Source organism: Phyllobates terribilis, unplaced genomic scaffold (assembly GCF_046119375.1).
Source record: "Phyllobates terribilis strain yellow unplaced genomic scaffold, ASM4611937v1 Scaffold_10__3_contigs__length_209671492, whole genome shotgun sequence".
Classification (NCBI taxonomy): domain Eukaryota; kingdom Metazoa; phylum Chordata; class Amphibia; order Anura; family Dendrobatidae; genus Phyllobates; species Phyllobates terribilis.
Window position 1 is genome coordinate 165,042,432 of NW_027362770.1, and position 20,152 is coordinate 165,062,583.

At 45.1% G+C, this 20,152-nt stretch overlaps 1 protein-coding gene across 2 annotated transcripts in view; it reads right to left on the minus strand.

Moving 5' to 3' along the window:
• Positions 1 to 13,649: 13,649 nt before the first annotated feature.
• Positions 13,650 to 20,152, minus strand: part of LOC141164616 (uncharacterized protein KIAA0930 homolog) — a 29,410-nt gene continuing 22,907 nt past the window's right edge. For both annotated transcript variants that reach the window (XM_073650059.1, XM_073650060.1), the window contains exons 4-10: positions 18,756 to 18,833; positions 18,314 to 18,415; positions 18,092 to 18,232; positions 17,548 to 17,742; positions 17,092 to 17,257; positions 14,594 to 14,749; positions 13,650 to 14,394 (exon numbers count right to left, since the gene is read on the minus strand). In XM_073650059.1, the coding sequence (XP_073506160.1) occupies positions 14,354 to 14,394; positions 14,594 to 14,749; positions 17,092 to 17,257; positions 17,548 to 17,742; positions 18,092 to 18,232; positions 18,314 to 18,415; positions 18,756 to 18,833 (879 nt within the window). In that variant the 3' untranslated portion in view covers positions 13,650 to 14,353. The remainder of the gene's footprint in view (positions 14,395 to 14,593; positions 14,750 to 17,091; positions 17,258 to 17,547; positions 17,743 to 18,091; positions 18,233 to 18,313; positions 18,416 to 18,755; positions 18,834 to 20,152) is intronic.

Below are 20,152 nucleotides of genomic sequence, written 5' to 3' on the forward strand. Positions count from 1 at the left end.
GCCTGGAAACTCCCCAGATCTTAATCCCATTGAGAACTTGTGGTCAATCATCAAGAGACGGGTGGACAAACAAAAACCAACAAATTCTGGCAAAATGCAAGCATTGATTATGCAAGAATGGACTGCTATCAGTCAGGATTTGGTCCAAAAGTTGATTGAGAGCATGCCAGGGAGAATTACAGAGGTCTTGAAGAAGAAGGGGCAACACTGCAAATATTGACTTGCTGCATTAACTCATTCTAACTGTCAATATAACCTATTGGTACTCATAATATGACTGCAATTATATTTCTGTACGTGATATAAACATCAGACAAACACTAATAAAAACCAGAGGCCAGCAGATCATGTGAAAATATAATTTTGGTGTCATTCTCAAAACTTTTGGCCATGACTGTAGTGCTCCCTGAATGAAGATAAACTGCTTTAAGAAAGTGTAGTCCTACCTGAGTCAAGATAAGTGGGTTTCACACCCTAGTCAGTGTAGTACTGCCTGCTTAAAGATAAGCAGCTTTCACACAGTGCAGTACTGGCAGCGTCAAGGTTAGCAGCTTTAACATATTGTATTACTGCCTGAGTGAAGATAAGCAGCTTTAATACAGTGTAGAACTGCCTGTGTCAAGATAACCTGCTTTCACACAGTGTTGTATTGCCTATCTTGACTCAGGTAGTAATACACTGTGAAAGCTGCTTATCTTGACTCAGGTAGTACTACACTGTGTGAAAGCAGCATGAGTCAAGATAAGCAGCTTTAAACATAGTGTTGTCAGTTTAGTGCTGCCTGAGTCAAGATCAGCAGCTTTCACACAGTGAAGTCAGTGTTGTACTGCCTGAGTCAAGATAACCAGCTTTCACACAGTGAAGTACTGCCTGAGTCAAGATTAGCAGCTTTAAATACAGTGCAGTACTGGCTGCGTCAACATAAGCAGATTTCACACAGTGTGGTACAGCCCCGAGTCAAGATAAGCAGCTGTCACACAGTGTAGTGCTGCCCCGAGTCAACATATGCAGGTGTCACACAGTGTAGTGCTGCCTGAGTCAAGATAGGTAGCTTTAAACACAGTGTGGAACTGCCTGAGTCAAGATAAGCAATACAACACTGTGTGAAAGCAGCTTATGTTGACTCAGGCAGTAATACACTGTGAAAGCTGCTTATCTTAACTTAGACAGCGCTACACTGCATGAAAGCTAATTCAAGATAAGCAGCTTCCACAGTGTATAACTGCCTGAGTCAAGACAAGCAGCTTTCACACAGTGAAGTCAGTGGAGTTCTGCCTGAGTCAAGATAAGCAGCTTTCATACAGTGTAGTACTGCCTGAGTCAAGATAAGCTGCTTTCACACACTGCATTATTGCCAGAGACAAGATAGGCAGCTTTCACTCTGTGCAGTACTGCCAGAGCCAAGATAAGCAGCTTTCATACAGTGTAGAGCTGTCTGAGACAAGATGAGCAGCTTTCACACAGTGTGGTACTGCCTGAGTCAAAATAAGCAGCTTTGACACAGTGTAGTCACTGTAGTGCTGCCTGAGTCAAGACAAGCAGCTTTTACACAGTGTAGTAATGGCTACATTAAGATAAGCATCTTTAATACAGTGTAGTACTGCCTGAGTAAAGATGAGCAGCTTTCATAAAGTGTAGTGCTACCTTAGTCAAGAAAAGCAGCTTTCACACAGTGTAGTACTGCCTGAGTCAAGATAAGCTGCTTTCACACAGAGTAGTACTGCTTAAGGCAAGATAAGCTGCTTTCATACAGTGTAGTACTGCCTAAGGTCAAGATAAGCAGCTTTCACACAGTGTAGTTCTGCCTGAGTCAAGATATGGAGCTTCCACACAGTGTAGTACTGCCTAAGTCAATATAAGCAGCTTTCACACAGTGCAGTACCACCTGAGTCAAAATATGCGGCTTTCACATAGTGTGGTACTTCCTGAGTCAAGATATGCAGCTTTCATACAGTGTAGTCAGTGTAGTACGGCCTGAGTTAAGATAACCAGCTTTCATAAAGTGTAGTCACTTTTGTACTGCCTGAGTTAAGATAAGCCGCTTTCACACAGGGTACTACTGATTTGAGCCAAGATAAGCAGCTTTCACACAGTGTAGTCAGTGTAGTACTGCCTGAGTCAAGATAAGCAGCTTTCATACAGTGTAGTCAGTGTAGTACTGCCTCAGTCAAGATAAGCAGCTTTCACACAGTGTAATGCAGCCTGAGTTAAGATGAGCAGCTTTCACGGTGTAGTCAGTGTAGTACTGCCTGAGACAAGATTAGCAGCTTTCACAGAGGGTAGTACTCCATGAGCCTAGATAAGCAGCTTTCACAGAGTGTGTTACTGCCTGAGGCCAAGATAAGCAGCTTTCAAACAGTGTAGTAATACCTGAGTCAAGTTAAGCAGATTTCACATAGTGTCATCTGTGTAGTACTGCCTGTGTCAAAATAAGCAGCTTTCAAACTGTGTAGTACTGACTGAGTCAAGTTAAGCAACTTTCCCCTGGTGAAGTAAGTGTAGCACTCCCGAGTCAAGATAACCTGCTTTCACACAGTGTAGTACTGCCTGAGTCAAGATAAGCTGCTTTCATACAGTGTAGTACTGCCTGGGTCAAGATAAGCTGCTTTCATACAGTGTAATACTGCCTGATTCAAGATAAGCTGCTTTCACAGTGTAGTCAGTGTAGCGCTGCCTGAGTGAAGATAAGCTGCTTTCACACAGGGTAGTAAAGTTTGAGCCAAGATAAGCAGCTTTCACACAGCGCACTCAGTGTAGTACTACCTGTGTCAAGAGTAGCTGCTTTCACACAGTGTAGTCAGTGCAGTACTGCATCAAGATAAGCTGCTTTCACTTACTGTAGTCACTGTAGTACTGCATGAGAAGAGATAAAAAGCGGTCACACAGTGCAGAGCTGCCGGAGCCAAGATAGGCAGATTTCACACAGCGTAGAGCTGCCTGAGATAAGATGAGCAGCTTTCACAAAGTGTGGTCAGTGTAGTACTGCCTGAGTCAAGAAAAGCTGCTTTCACACAGGGTCGTACTGATTGAGCCAAGATATCCAGCTTTCACAGAGTGTAGTACTGCCTGAAGTCAAGATAAGCAGCTTTCAAACAGGGTAGTAATGCCTGAGTCAAGTTAACCAGCTATCACCAGAGTGCTGCCTGAGTGAAGACAAACTGCTTTAAGAAAGTGTAGTCCTACCAGAATCAAGATAACCTGCTTTCACACACTAGTCAGTGTAGTACTGCCCCGAGTCAAGATAAGCAGCTTTCACATAGTGAAGTCAGTGTAGTACTTTCTGAGTCAAGATAAGCAGCTTTCACACAGTGAAGTACTCTCTGATTCAAGATAAGCAGCTTTAAATACAGTGTGGTACTGCCCCGAGCCAAGATAAGCAGCAGTCACACAGTGTAGTGCGGCCCCAAGTCAAGATAAGCAGCTGTCACACAGTGTAGTGCTGCCTGAGTCAAGATAGGTAGCTTTAAACACAGTGTGGTACTGCCTGAGTCAAGATAAGCAATACAACAATGTGTGAAAGCAGCTTATGTTGACTCAGGCAGTAATACACTGTGAAAGCTGCTTATCTTGACTTACGCAGTACTACACTGTACTGCCTGAGTCAAGATAAGCAGCTTTCACACAATGTATTCAGAGTAGTGCTGCCTAAGTCAAGACAAGCAGCTTTACACAGTGAAGTCAGTGTAGCACTGCCTGAGTTAAGATAAGCTGCTTTCACACATGGCGGTACTGTTTGAGGCAAGATAAGCTGCTTTCACACAGTGTAGTACTGCCTGAGGTCAAGATAAGCAGCTTTCACACAGTGCAGTACTGTCAAAGTCAAGATAGGCAGTTTTCACTCAGTGCAGTACTGCCAGAGTCAAGAAAAGAAGCTTTCGTACAGTGTAGAACTGCCTGAGACAAGATGAGCAGTTTTCACACTGTGTATTACTGCCTGAGTCAAGAAAAGCTGCTTTCACACAGTGTGGTACTGCCTGAGTCAAGATAAGCAGTTTTGACACAATGTAATCATTGTAGTGCTATCTGAGTCAAGACAAGCAGCTTTTATACAGTGCAGTAATGGCTACGTCAAGATAAGCTGCTTTAACACAGTGTAGTACTGCCCCGAGTCAAGGTAAGCAACTTTCACACAGTGCAGGACTGCCGAGTCAAGATAAGCAGCTTTCATACAGTGTAGTCAGTGTAGTATGGCCTGAGTCAAGATAACCAGCTTTCATACAGTGTAGTGACTTTTGTACTGCCTGAGTTAAGATAAGCAATACAACACTGTGTGAAAGCAGCTTATGTTGACTCAGGCAGTAATACACTGTGAAAGCTGCTTATCTTGACTTAGGCAGCACTACACTGCATGAAACCTAAGTCAAGATAAGCAGCTTCCACAGTGTATAACTGCCTGAGTCAAGACAAGCAGCTTTCATACAGCGTAGTACTGCCTGAGTCAAGATAAGCTGCTTTCACACAGGAAAGTACTGCTTGAGGCAAGACAAGCTGCTTTCACACAGTGTAGTTGTAACGGGTCTGGGAGGTGGAACCTCTGAGCAACTATACAAAGGGGCAGTCCTTGTAAGGAAGCGGGTGGCTCCCAGGGACGGCGGGCAGGTAGTCACGGCAAGTGACAGGGACAGTCTCTGGGTAGAAGGGCAGGAGGTCACGGCAAGTGACAGCAGGATAAGAGTCTCTAGACGGGCAGGTGGTCACAGCAAGTGACAGCAGGGAAAGAGTCTCTAGATAGGCTAGCAGGCAGGTAGCAGGTGAGCGGTCCCAGGTGAGCGGGCAAAAGTCTCTGGACAGGCAGGTGGTCACTGCAAGTGACAGCAGAGCCTCCAGGTAGGCTAGCAGGCAGGTAGCAGGTGAGCGCTCCCAGGTGACCGGGCAAGAGTCTCTGGCCAGGCAGGTGGTCACGGCAAGTGACAACAGAGCCTCCAGGTAGGCTAGCAGGCAGGTAGCAGGCGAGCGGGCAAGAGTCTCTGGCCAGGCAGGTGGTCACGGCAAGTGACGGCAGAGCCTCCAGGTAGGCTAGCAGGCAGGTAGCAGGTGAGCGCTCCCATGTGAGCGGGCAGGCAGATCCATAGACAGACGGACAGGAGTTGGAAGGCAGACTGTCGGACCGCAGCAATGCAAGCAGATAGACTGGAATCAGGTAGGTATCAAGCAGAGATCTGGCAGGGAACTGGCAGGTATCTGGTAACGGGACCTGAGAGCTGAAGCAGAGTTGAAAGGCTTTGCAATAACATTGCTCAGACACCTCTATTTTGGAGGAGGTGACTTATATATGGTGAGGTCCTCCAGCCATTGGCCGGGGACTCCTTAGGACGGCGCGCGCGGCCCCTTTAAGAGAGGGGGAGCGCGCGCGCGCCTTAAACACAGAGGCCGGGAAGCAGCGTGTGCTGCCAGCAGAGCGGGAGGAAGCCGCCGGGCACGGAGCAGAGAGGTGAGGGGAACAGCGTCCCTGCCTAGCAGGAGGCAGGGACGCCGACGCTACAGTAGTACTGCCTGAGGTCAAGAAAAGCAGCTTTCATACAGTGTAGTGCTGCCTGAGTCAAGAGAAGGAGCTTCCACACAGTGCAGTCAATGTAGCATTGCCCGAGTCAAGATAAGCAGCTTTCAGACGTGTAGTGCTACCTGAGTCAAGATAAAACCTACAGAAGACAAAAAATATATCTCATACCCTACCATCATTATATATAAATGTAAAGCAAAGTTGCATAATAAATATAGGGTACTTAGTGAACTATTTTTGATCAAAAAAAGTATACAAGCCGTCCCACTAGCGGCAAGGTGACCCTAAATTGGGACGGTACCTATACTGTCTATATTAAAAACCTTACTGTATATCAAAGTTGAAGTAATGCATATAAAAGGGTAGACAAATAGGACCGGGTCCCAACTCCAGACCACCCAGGCCCGTGGTAAGCTACACATATACTAATCAGCTAGTGTGAACATGCTCCTATTTCTTGCATGTCTACCATCTTAGACCTCAGTTCACATTGCTTGGTTTTCTGTCTTGTTTGCATTCTGTGCAATTTAAGGGTGTGGCATCCCCTTTGTTGAGCTGATTAGTATATGTGTAGCTTACCACGGGCCTGGGTGGTCTGGAGTTGGGACCCGGTCCTATTTGTCTACCCTTTTATATGCATTACTTCAACTTTGATATACAGTAAGGTTTTTAATATAGACAGTATAGGTACCGTCCCAATTTAGGGTCACCTTGCCGCTGGTGGGACGGCTTGTATACTTTTTTTTGATCAAAAATAGTTCACTAAGTACCCTATATTTATTATGCAACTTTGCTTTACATTTATATATATAATGATGGTAGGGTATGAGATATATTTTTTGTCTTCTGTAGGTTTTGCTTCTTTTTGCTAGTGTGAACATGCTCCTATTTCTTGCATGTCTACCATCTTAGACCTCAGTTCACATTGCTTGGTTTTCTGAGTCAAGATAAGCAGCTTTCACACAGTGCAGTACTGCCTGAGTAAAGCGAAGCTGCTTTAACACAGTATAGTGCTGCCCGAGTCAAGATAAGCAGCTTTCATGCAGTGTAGTACTGCCCGAGTCAACATAAGCAGCTTTCATACAGTGTAGCACTGCCTGAGTCAAGATAAGCAGCTTTCACACAGTGAAGTCAGTGTAGTACTGCCTGTGTCAAGATAAGCTGCTTTCATCCAGTGTAGCACTGCCTGAGTCAAGATAAGCAGCTTTCACACAGTGAAGTCAGTGTAGTACTGCCTGAGGTCAAGACAAGCAGCTTTCATACAGTGTAGTGCTGCCTGAGTCAAGATAAGCTGCTTTCACACAGTGTAGTACTGCCTGAGTCAAGATAAGCAGCCTTCACACTGCAGTACTGCCCGAGTCAAGATAAGCTGCTTTCACACAGTGTAGTATTGCCTGAGTCAAGATAAGCAGCTTTCATACAGTGTAGTACTGCATGAGTCAAGATAAGCAGCTATCACACAGTGTAGTACTGCCTGAGTCAAGATAAGCAGCTTTCACATTTTAGTACTGCCTGAGTCAAGATAAGCAGCTTTCACACAGTGTGGTACTGCCTGACTCAAGATAAGCATCTTTCATACAGTGTAGTGCTACCTGAGTTAAGATAAGCAGCATTCACACGGTGCAGTACTGCCTGTGTCAAGATTAGCTGCTTTCACACAGTGTAGTACTGCCTAAGCCAAGATAAGCAGGTTTCACAGTGTAGTACTACCTAAGCCAAGATAAGCAGGTTTCACAGTGTAGTACTACCTAAGCCAAGATAAGCAGGTTTCACAGTGTAGTACTGCCTAAGCCAAGATAAGCTGCTTTCACAGTGTAGTCATTGTAACACTGCCTGAGTCAAGATAAGCAGCTTTCACAATGCAGTACTGCCTGAGTCAAGATAAGCTGCTTTCATACAGTGTAGTACTGCCTGAGTCAAGATAAGCAGCTATCACACAGCGTAGTACTGCCCGAGTCAAGATAAGCAGCTTTCATACAGTGTACTACTGCCTGACTCAAGATCAGTAGCTTTCACATTTTCGTACTGCCTGAGTCAAGATAAGCAGCTTTCACACAGTGAAGTCAGTGTAGTACTGCCTGAGGTCAAGACAAGCAGCTTTCATACAGTGTAGTGCTGCCTGAGTCAAGATAAGCCGATTTCACAGTGCAGTACTGCATGAGTCAATTTAAGCAGCTTTCATACAGTGTAGTCAGTGTAGGACTGCCTAAGTTAAGATAGGCTGCTATCACACAGTGTAGAACTGCCTGAGTCAATGTAAGCATCTTTCATACAGTGTATTACTGCCTGTGTCAAGATAAGCAGCTTTCACAGTGTAGTACTGCCTGAGTCAAGATAAGCCGATTTCACACAGTGTAATGCAGCCAGAGTTAAGATAAGCAACTTTCACAGAGTAGTCAGTATAGTACTTCCTGAGGTCAAGATAAGCAGCTTCCACACAGTGTAGTACTGCCTGAGTCAAGTTAAGCAGCTTTCACACAGCACAGTCAGTGTAGTACTGCTTGTGTCAAGAGAAGCTGTTTTCACACAGTGTAGTCAGTGCAGTACTGCATCAAGATAGGTAGCTGTCATACAGTGTAGTGCTGCCTGAGTCAAGATAAGCAGCTGTAAGGTAGCGTTATTCATCACGCTGGGGTACTCTCTTCACCGGGTCAATTATAGCACACATGCAACGTTTTCCAGTAATATGAAGACCAGCAGTTTATTACATATCATAAACCGCACATAACATAGTCCATCTCAGTGGCTCGCAGGAATGTTACACATGTATCCTAGAGCCTTTCCAGTGGCAGCTATGCCCGCTTGGCTTCAAATACAAGGTGCAGCAACAATATTCACTTATAGCGCCGATTTACCTTTGACAGGTCTCAGCTGCTTCTGTCAGCTCGGTTCTGCCAAAGCTGTGGCTTTAAGGCTTCCCAGAAGTGGCCTCCAGGCCACGTGCCTTCCAAGGCTACTGGTATCTAAAACACAGGGATCCAGCCTCTTCCTTCCAGGCTAGTGGAGTGCCAAACACAGGGACCAAGCCTCTTGCCTTCCAAGTCTACTGGTATCCTAGACACAGGGATCCTGCCTCTGCCTTCCAGGCCTCTCTCTCTCTCTATTTCAAAAGCCACCAGGATTTATATATCCTTTTGTGCATACAGGACCTGTGATGATGTCACCGTCATGTGATCAGTCACCTGAGGGGGAGGTAAATGGTCAGTCAGAACACACCCACTTAGCAATGCAGCCAACTGCTGCATTACACACCCCCCCCCTCCTGTTCAAACTTGTGGGGTTGAACACATAATATACACAATCACATCATAACCCACGGTTCACACAGCTACCATGTACTTGACAATTGTGCTGCTCATCCCCTAGAACATTAGTCATCAACATTAGCCCATTCCTTAGGGACCTACCATCTGTCATTGTCCCAAACTTCGTCAAGTCACTTTTCCGAGTCGTAACCTTGTCAGACCTCCCCTGCTCCCAGTGGTCAATACAGCAGTGTGACTCACTTCGTGCTGTTCCGTACTCTATTGGGTCGTTTGTATAGGCCTCTCAGACCTGAGTTACTGGAGGTCTCACTACCTCTAAACCCACGCCCACTATCCTCAGGAAATCTTGGAAGGTCTCTAACTTCTACTGTAGCCGTCCTTTTATTTGAAGGGCCCTTTCTCTGTCAGGTCCCACAACTTATAGACGGCTGCCTTCTTCTGCTGCTCAGATGATGCTGTCTTTCCATTCGCAGTCTGGCGAGATTCAAATGTTCTACCTCTCGCAGGTAGGTCACTCGGTACTCCATCAGCATGCGTATATATGCAAGACTTTCTTCCGCTCCTACAGCGGAGAATGACACCATGCCGTCTTCATCTGGTATCCAGTCCTGACGATCACGTGGACTGCTTACTTTCATCACACCAGACTTCTTTACAATCATTTGCATGGCTCGGCCATTTCTCCCAATGAGCTTTCTTACCAGAGCATGAGGCACCCGGATGACTTCTTCCCACAGACTTTGAGCTTTTCTCATAATCTCCAGTTGTCTAATGGCTTGTTCCGCTTCGTGCGAATACATCGTCAGTGCATGTCACTTAGGATAGCCACCCTCTTCATGGTGACTTCGGTTGTGGACAGGACCACCAGCGGTTTAGCTTCTGGAGGTCGAGTACACCTTACAGGCTCCCACGGCCTTCTTAAACTCTTCATGAACTGACTCTCTGGTGCATTCTTCTCTTAAATCTTCGGGTACATCTATGAGGCACTTGTACCGAGACGTTTCTGTCTCACCAGTGGTCTCCAAATGATCATCTGGCTCAGGTTTCAGGGACAACTGACATTCAGCTTCTTCACCCTGTATGCTTCCCCTGAGCTAACTCACCGCTATGAACTCAAGAATTCTTGTCTTGACCACTTCCATTTCATACTTATCTTCTTTTAACACTCTCTCAGCTCTCCTCAGGTTCACCTTCTCATGGTATAAAGGATTAAGCGCAACTTGTTTGCCCTTTTCCTTCTCCAAGGAGGCCTCATTCACTGATTGGTACTTTGCCAGGTGACCTTCGCCTCTCTGCAACCCATCTCTGAAACTCTTCCAGCTTCAACTGCTCCTTTAATCAGCAGAACTTTCTCAGACCTCGCTGTCTCCAATGCGCCCACTCGGCTCTCGACAGCCAGTCTCTCAAGCTTCTCTTGCTTCAAATGGGCTTGTAACGTCTCCTTGATCTCGGCTCTTACATCCACTGAATCATCAAAGCTCGCATTATTCGAGGAGGCATTTGCTTCATACCTCCCTTCTCCGACAGACTCCTCCATCCTGCAGATTCTATCCTTAAGGCACATCTCTGCCCTCTGGAGACCACCACAGAACGTCTACAGCTCCTTCACCTGAGCTTCCAGTCCTGGGATCTTTCTGCGGAGATCATCATTCTCATCCCGGGTGTCCTGTAGAGTGGTCTCAAACACTTGGCGCATGTGTTCTGCATCCGCCTTATCATCCTCTAGTTTTTCCTTAACCTTGAGGAGATCCTCAGTCTCTTAATTTGTTGCAGTTCCTTACTGAGTTCACCATACTCCTTCTTGCATTCACACAGCTCCCAGTTGAACTGTTCGCGCAGTCGTTCTAGGTTTTGATCACGTCCAGAAACTTCATCCTGCAGTGCCTCTTTTAAGGCAGACAGCTCTAACTGGACCAGGAAGAAACGATCTTTCACCTCGCAAAGCTCATCTTCAAACTCCGCTTTGTCAAGCTCCAACTGAAAAACCTCCTTTATTTTTTTGGAACTTTTCCTTCCAATTGTTGACTTCCTTGCTGCTTTCCTCCAGTTCTCGCTGTAAGTTCCTCACAACCTGGTTTATTTTCTGCCTTTCAGACTCCAGGCTCAGCTGGTCTCAGGACACGTTCTCCAGGTTTTTCCTTAGTTGCTGCACATCACTCGGATACTGCTGCCTGACACGCTCCAGCTCATGGTCAGGATTGGCCACCTCTTCTTTCAGGGCTGTCGGTTCCTGACCTTTCTGTCTCAGTAGATCATCCTGCTTGTAACTAATCTGCAGAACTGCATCCAACTCTTCCTCCTGATCTTCATTGTTGTCTAAAGGAGGATCCACACTCAGAATAAAAGGCACACAACATTGCATTTTCTTTATATGCCCTTTCAGCAAAAGCTACAGGAGCAACTTTTTTGCGGCCCTTGCGCCGTCGACAACGAGAGGGGGACTTTCTCACCTAGTCTAGCTCCTCCTGACTGAACTCTTTCTACTTTCGCAGTGTCATCGTCAGCTATAGGGTCTGTGTCACTCCCCATGGTGTTGTGGACAAACAGGTCACCTCCCACTTTGACGTCAACCCCTTCTACTGGAGCTACCCCGTTATCAACGGTCAAATTGTCATTTTTAGGCGGTACCAACCTACAACCAGTAACCAATTTTGGTTTTCTATACTCCACGCTCTTTTGAAACTCTGCTCCCTTTTGGACACCCACACCTGTAGGGGGATTTTTTAATTTTTTTTTAAAAAAAACAATAGTCTTAGGACAAAGTTCACAACATATCTTACTACCTCCCTGGGCACTCTGGGATAGTACCGGCACCACAGGAGAACTCAAGGAATGGTCCGCTACCACCATTCTGTAAAGAGCCAACAGCTCCTGCCCTTCCTGTACTAAGACCTGTTATCGTTTCTCAAATGCCTGCTGTGAGTCCTGTTATCGTTTCTCAAATACCAGCTGTTGTTTCTCAAATGCCTGATGCTGCGATTTTAACAGGCACTTTAATCGTTCAACAGCTTCAGTCTCATCTGCTGCTCCCTTCACAGTCATCTTTATCTGTTCCTGCATTTCTTCAGGAAACTCTATTTTACTGAAGAGCATTTGCAACTGGACATCTAACCACTTCTCCCTTCCGTCTGGGGGATACTGCTCCATTCATAGCCATCGCAGTACGCTGTTCACACCGCTCTCCCCGGAAAATTTTTGTGGCCCCACCAAGCCACAGCAAACCAAGTTTGAGTGCGACGACAATTTTCATAACCCCGGCGACTTACAGCCAGATGCTTTAATCTTCGTGGCCCCGCCGAGCCACAGCAAGATGCTTGCATCCACATTAGTCGTCCTGTGCTGTTACCCCTAGCAACCAGGCTGCAGTTGCCCGCATTCTCCAACCACATGTAAGGTAGCGCTATTCATCACGCTGGGGTACTTACTTCACCGGGTCAATTATAGCACACATGCAATGTTTTCCGGTAATATGAAGACCAGCAGTTTATTACACATCATAAACCGCACATAACAGTCCATCTCAGTGGCTCGCAGGAATGTTACACATGTATCCTAGAGCCTTTCCAGTGGCAGCTATGCCTGCTTGGCTTCAAATACAAGGTACAGCAACAATATTCACTTATAGCGCCGATTTACCTTTGCCAGGTCTCAGCTGCTTCTGTCAGCGCGGTTCTGCCACAGCTGTGGCTTTAAGGCTTCCCAGAAGTGGCCTCCAGGCCATGTGCCTTCCAAGGCTACTGGTATCTCAAACACAGGGATCCAGTCTCTACCTTCCAGGCTAGTGGAGTGCCAAACACAGGGACCAAGCCTCTTGCCTTCCAATTCTACTGATATCCTAGACACAGGGATCCAGCCTCTGCCTTCCAGGCCTCTCTCTATTTCAAAAACCACCAGGATTTATATATCCTTTTGTGCACACAGGACCTGTGATGATGTCACCGTCATGTGATCAGTCACCTGAGGAGGAGGTTAATGGTCAGCCAGAACACACCCACTGGCCATTTTAGCAATGCAGCAAGCCACTGCATTACACAGCTTTCACACAGTGTAGTCAGTGTAGTACTGCCTGAGTCAAGATAAGCGGCTTTCACACAGTGTAGTGTTGCCTGAGTCAAGATAGGTAGCTTTCATACAGTGTAGAGCTGCCTGAGACAAGATGAGCAGCTTTCACACAGTGTTGTCAGTGCAGTACTGCCCAAGTCAAGATAAGCAGCTTTAAATACAGTGCAGTACTGGCTGCGTCAAGATAAGCAGCTTTCACACGGTGTTTTGGTGCCAGAGTCAAGATAAGCAGTTTTCACATAGTGTAGTGCTGCCTGAATCAAGATCTGTAGAAGTGACGTCACCATTCACCTCCTGATGAAAAAGAGCGAGGAGACCTTTTACTAACAAGGATCGGAATACTGATTCTAATCGAGCGAAGAGTGCCCTCTGCTGTACAAAGCCCATATGTGCACTTCATTTTTTATTATTAATTTTTTTTTAAATATTTCCTCGATGTGTTGTGGTAGGTGGAGGAGCAAACATAAAAAAAATAGGAATATATGAGGAAATAATCAGTGTTCTTTCTCATCCTCCTTACAGCCCTGTAAGACAGCTGGCTGCAGCCTCTCCCCACCTCCCCAACGGGAGCCTCTCTTTCACCCCCCCCTGCAGCGGGAGCCTCTCCCTCCCCCCCCCTCTGCACAGCGGGAGCCTCTCCCTCCCCTCCCTCTGCAGCGGGAGCCTCTCTTTCTCTCCCCCCTCTACGTAGCGGGAGCCTCTCTTCCCCCCCTCTCCACAGCGGGAGCCTCTCCCTCCCCCCCTCTGCAGCGGGAGCCTCTCTTCCCCCCCTCTCCACAGCGGGAGCCTCTTCTACAAAAAAAAGCCACTGAATTGCAGTGTTAGGGACCTTGTCTGTATTGCGCAAGGTACAACAATCACATCATTAATACTTTTATACAAGTTTTTTTTTTCAAAATTCACAAAAAAAAAAGTCACAGGATGAAATTTGTCCTTTTGCTCAAATTTTTCCCTTTTACACACAATAATGTATATAAAATACAGAAAAAAAATTTAAAAAATTTACCAGACGCAGACGTCTGCGCACATCACTCGCAGGACAGGAGGGCGGACGAAGACATCAAAATACAGAGTTAGTCCAGAGTTCACATTCATTGAAAATCTTGGACCGAACCAGCGTACGTACACAGACGAGCCTACTCTCCCCTCCCCCACCCCAGCGCAGTAAAAGAAGGTATAAGAAATCGTTTATAAAGCGTGACAGTCTCTAAACACGGCCCCTTTTTTTCTTTGTTTTTTGTTTTTTTTTGTTAGAAAGTCCCATCGGACCACTAGATGGCGTGAGCAAAGTTGGGTGAAAGGGTTAAAAAGAGGCACTTTAGACTGGCTGGTATTTCTTTCCTACTGCTGTGGGTCATCAGCAATAGGAAGCACAAGCTTGTCCCGTCGCTCATCTTTGTTCGGTGCAGGTACACTGGGTGGACACTAGGTGGTAGTGCTGCTCATCAAAAAACACTGCAGGTCAGGTTAGGCACAACGGCAGTGAAAAATTCAGTTTTCCCAAAGGCAGTACCAACTTCATCTGCTATGACATCAGGATTGGCTTCTGTCGAACTTCCAAAATATCTGCAGGGAAAAAAAAAAAAAAAATTTGAAAATTTTATATTTCATTAATAAATATATGTTAAAAGCAAGTTGCAACACCACATACAACCTGTGGACAAGGGTGGCGCTATGACTGCAGTAACCAACTGAGAGTACACCTCACGCTGTAAACAAAGCGCAGAAGAAAGAGTGTAATTCTTAGTTTTTACCCAAGACTCACCTGACAAGATGCGCTGCAGCGGCAAAGTGACGTAGGTCAGGTGTGCATAGAGTAGGAAGTTCTCGTCAGTTCTGTTCAGTTTCAGCCACGACCCCACCAAGGATCTCCCCGTCCCAGAGAGCGAGCGCGACCTCAGGTTGGTGACACTATGCATATCTGCAGAGACGGGCACAAGATCAGCTGCTTTGAAGGCCGACCACTTTGATTAATCACTATATACAGTGGTGTGAAAAAGTCTTTGCCCCCTTTCAGATTTCTTATTCTTTGGCATGTTTGTCACACTTAAAGGTTTCAGATCACAAACAAATGTAAATATAAGACAAAAGATAACACAAAATACAGTTTTTAAATGAAGATCTTTATTATTAAGGGAAAAAGAAATCCAAACCTACAGGGTCCTGTGTGATTGCCCCCTAAACCTAATAACTGGTTGGGCCGCCAATAGCAGCAACAACTGCAATCAAGCATTTGCGTTAACTGGCAATGAGTCTTTTACAACGCTCTGAAGGAATTTTGACCACTCATCTTTGCAAAATTGTTATAATTCAGCCACATTGGAGGGTTTCCGAGCATGAACCACCTTTTTAAAAGGTCATGCCACAGCATCTCAAATTGGATTAAGGTCAGGACTTTGACTAGGCCACTCCAAAATCTTCATTTTGTTTTAAGCCAATCAGAGGTGGACTTGCTGGAGTGTTTTGGATCATTGTCCTGCTGCATAACCCAAGTGCACTTCAGATTGAGGTCACGAACATATGGCGGGAAGTTCTCCTTCAGGATTTTTTGGTAGACAGCAGAATTCACGGTTCCATTTACCACAGCAAGTTTACCAGGTCCTGAAGCCGCAAAACAGCCCCAGACCATCACACTACCACCACCATATTTTACTGTTGGTATGATGTTCCTTTTCGGAAATACTCTGTTACTTCTACACCAGATGTAATGAGACATACACCTTCGAAAAAGTTCAACTTTTGTCTCTTCAGTCCACACCATATTCTCCCAAAAGTCCTTGCAATCATCAAGATGTTCTCTGGCAAAACTGAGACAAGCCTTTATGTTTTTTTTGCTCAGCAGTGGTTTTCGTATTGGAATTCTGCCATGCATGCCATTTTTGCTCAGTCTCTTTCTTATGGTGGAGTCATGAAAACTGACATTAACTGAGGCAAGTGAGGCCTGCAGTTCTTTGGATGATGTTGTGGGGTGTTTTGTGACCTCTTGGATGAGTCGTCGCTGTTCTCTTGGGGGTAATTTTCGTCCGCCGGCCACTCCTGGGAAGGTTCACCACTGTTCCATGTTATCACCACTTCTGGATAATTGCTCTCCCTGTGGTTCGCTGGAGCCCCAAAGCTTTAGAAATGGCTTTATAACCTTTTCCAGACTGATAGATCTCAATTATTTTGTTTCTCATTTGTTCTTGAATTTCTTTGGATCGCAGCATGATGTCTAGCTTTTGAGGATCTTTTGGCCTACTTCACTGTCAGGCAGGTCCTATTTAAGTGGTTTCTTGATTGAAAACAGGTGTGGCAGTAATCAGGCCAGTGTGTGACTAGGGAAAGTGAACTCGGCTTCCCAAAGGTGTGATAAACCACAGTTAAAACATAAGTTAAGGGTAGGGGGGAGCAATCACTTTTTTCACACAGGGCCCTGTAGGTATGGATTTCTTTTTCCCTTAATAATAAAGACCTTCATTTAAAAACTGCATTTTGTGTTTACTTGTCTTATCTTTGTCTAATATTTACATTTGTTTGTGATCTGAAACATTTAAGTGTGACAAACATGCCAAAGAATAAGAAATCAGGAAGGGGGCAAACACTTTTTCACACCACTGTTCGTGCTAGCTTCCTATTGTTTTCAATAGCATCTGTATACATCTCTATGCAGAGAGCTCCCCCCCTAGTGGAGGCTGTAGGCAGAAAGAATGATATTATTGATCCCTATGTCTATGCACTTCTACAAAAAATAATGATGATTACATTGATTTTGGATGTTAAAATAAAATTAAAACACACTTTAAAAGGGGTAGTCCAGCTTAGAGAACCCATTTTTATATACCCTATTAAGGAATTCTGTGTTATTAAACGAGGGTTCTCTGTTCAGGATAATCATCTGTTGGGCAGAGTAGTGATCGGTTATAAAGAGTGTCTCTCTGGAGGACCCATCCTGCATTACTGATATGAATGGACTTCTGTGTAATACTTAATTTCGCCTGTGGTGGCACTGTAGGGAAATTGAACACTTGCTACCAGGTATTTCGACAGATCACAGCTGATCGGAGGAGCTCCACGCAGGAAGGCACTTTGTGAAAAACTAATTTTTAAGAAATCTTTCTATCAAGGGCTGCCAAAAGAAGAGAACCCATTTAACCTACATCTGGGAAATTGTCAATTGATTGGATTTAAATTTGTTTTAGAAGTTTAATTGATTTTTTTTTTTATTATTATTATTAAACACAGCATACCTGCCCCCTCTCAAACCCAATATCTGCTCCATCATACCTCCCCCGTCATCGCTGTCCCGGAAAAATTCCTCGCTGTCATTGGCAGAGTGAGATTTCTTCATCTCGGTGATTCGGTTCCTCGGCACCTTCCTTTTCAGGGACGGCGAGAAAAAGGAAGGACGGTTGTTACGTTCAGGAGTGGGGGGAGTGCTAAATGATGTGACCTTGTGGGGAGAGATATAAAAATTATAAAATGTAAAAAAAAAAAACCCACACTGTAAATATAAACAAAAAAAAAAAATTATATATAAAAACCAGAGAGCTGTCTCAAGACCTTAACAACCTTATTGTTGCAAAACATATTGATGGCATTGGTTACAAAAGAATCCAGTGAGCAGTGTTGGGGCCAGAAATGGATTCTTCTGTAACCAATGCCATCAGTATGTTTTGCAACAACAAGGTTGTTACTCTTGAGACAGTTTTGAAAGGTATGATGGTGCAGAAGTCAACTCACCCGCTCATGCAGGGGTGACCCGGGGTTGGAATCCTCCTCGGTGCCGTATGGAGACGTGTCTCCAGTGGACACTCTGCTCACAGCCATCTCCGCGTGGCCTTTACCCTGTGGCCCCTTCATTCGCACAAACTCCATGTTGTTGTATTTGTAGAAGCCGAACGACATCTTCTGGGCCATCTTTGCCGCCACGCTGACCTGGGCCCGAAATATGAGAAATCCATTAATTTACCCCTTACAAATCACATTTATTAAAGATGTATTCACATATCTGAATCCTTACAGGAATGAGTGAGAATAAGTCCCATCATAGCACATATGGGGGTGTGGAGAGCGAGGAGCGCCCACCCAGGCAGACTTATGTATCGCTCCTTCGTTAGAATAGATGCCATGCAATACCACATATGGCCAGCAGTGGCCACTGCAGATATCACTAGGCCTATTAAGAATGGTCTTAAAGAGGTAGTAAAGAATAACAAGATTAAAAAAAAAATAATCGAATTCTGTACAAACCCCTGTAATCGCTTTATCCACATCACATACTTACCCGGTTGTCATACACTTTCTTTAGAGCCTCATATCGGATGGATCCCTGGAATATGACTCCTTGAAAAGTGTTTGTTTTGTCGCTGGCCACAAGCTCCACACAAACCATCTCCCCTTCCCCTACGGTCATGTCACTGAACACCTAAAAGACAAGTATGCTCCATAGTGACCATCCGGTAACATATATACACATACAAACCCCTATATACACACATATAATTACCTCCTCAAAGTTGTCTATCATGTAGAAGATATTGGGGTAACTGATCTTAGACTCTTCTCCCTTACTGTCCATGGGGTGTTTGCTTGGAGAAGCAAATACTTGCTGAAAGAACAAATATTATAGAAAAAAAATGCGTGAGTAGTGCGCATGCGCGAGTAGTGCGCCATTCACTATGTATGGAAGCTGCGCATGACCGCTCCCATAAAAATGATTGGGGCAGTGGTCGTGCATGCGCACTACTACAGAGGTCCTAACGGATAGACAGCCAGTGATACCACAGTCATAACCTACCTACATGTATAGGGTATAACCCACCCCCCTTACCCTGCAGTCCCATGTAAACGTACATCATGGTATCAAATGACAAACTCGGCTCCGCTACAACTGTAGGAATACAAGGTAATCGACATTTAGGCAGCGTCTCGGTAGACCGCTTACCCACCTGGGATTTCTTCTTATGGATGTGGATGTCTCCAGCCTCAGAACGTGTGCACACTGCACAGGTCACCACATAATCCAGCTGTGGGGAAAATAAATACACAGCAATGATATTACATCCATCAGCCATCGCTGTATATTTTGGCAATTCTGACTTTCATGAATCCAGAAAAGCTGAGCTGTAACTCCTGCGAAAATGGTAGAGGAGGTCAGAGGACAGTTTGGGGTATAACCTTATTAATCAGTTATAAAATGTCTGCGATATCACAATGGAGACACAAAGTCCTGTTCTTCCCCAGTAAAAGCATCCAAATTCAATTTAGTACTGCCTGAGTCAAAATAAGCTGGTTTAACACAGTAGTACTGCCTGAGTCAAGGCAAGAAGCTTTCATACAGTGTAGTACTGCCTGAATCAAGATAAGCTGCTTTAACACATGGGAGTGCTACCTAGTTCAAAATAAGCAGCTTTCACAAGCTGTAGTACTGCCTGCATCAACATAAGCAGTTTTCACACAAGGTAATACTGTCTCAGTCAAGATAAGCTGCTTTAACACAGTGTAGTACTGCATGCGTCAAGATAAGCAGCTTTCTAACAGCGTAGTAGTGTCAGAGTCAAGATAAGCTGTTTTCACACAGTATAGTCAGTACAGTACTATCTGCGTCAAGATAAGCAGCTTTCACACAGGCTAGTACTGCCTGAGTCAAGATAAGCTGCTTTCACACCGTGTAGTACTGCCAGAATCAAGATAAGCTGATTTTACAGTGTAATCAGTGTAGTACTGCCTGAGTCAAGATAAGCTGGTTTCACACAGTGTAGTATTGCCTGAGTCAAGATAGGCAAAACTACACTGTATGAAAGCAGCTTATCTTGACTCAGGCAATACTACACTGTGTGAAACCAGCTTGACTCAAGATAAGCTGCTTTCACACAGGATAGTAAAACTTGAGCCAAGATAACCAGCTTTCACACAGTGCAGTCCGTGTAGTACTGCCTGTGTCAAGAGAAGCGGCTTTCATACAGCTTTCACAGTGTAGTACTGCCTGAGTCAAGTTAAGCAGCTTTCACACAAGGTAATACTGTCTCAGTCAAGATAAGCTGCTTTAACACAGTGTAGTACTGCATGCGTCAAGATAAGCAGCTTTCTAACAGCGTAGTAGTGTCAGAGTCAAGATAAGCTGTTTTCACACAGTATAGTCAGTACAGTACTATCTGCGTCAAGATAAGCAGCTTTCACACAGGCTAGTACTGCCTGAGTCAAGATAAGCTGCTTTCACACCGTGTAGTACTGCCAGAATCAAGATAAGCTGATTTTACAGTGTAATCAGTGTAGTACTGCCTGAGTCAAGATAAGCTGGTTTCACACAGTGTAGTATTGCCTGAGTCAAGATAGGCAAAACTAC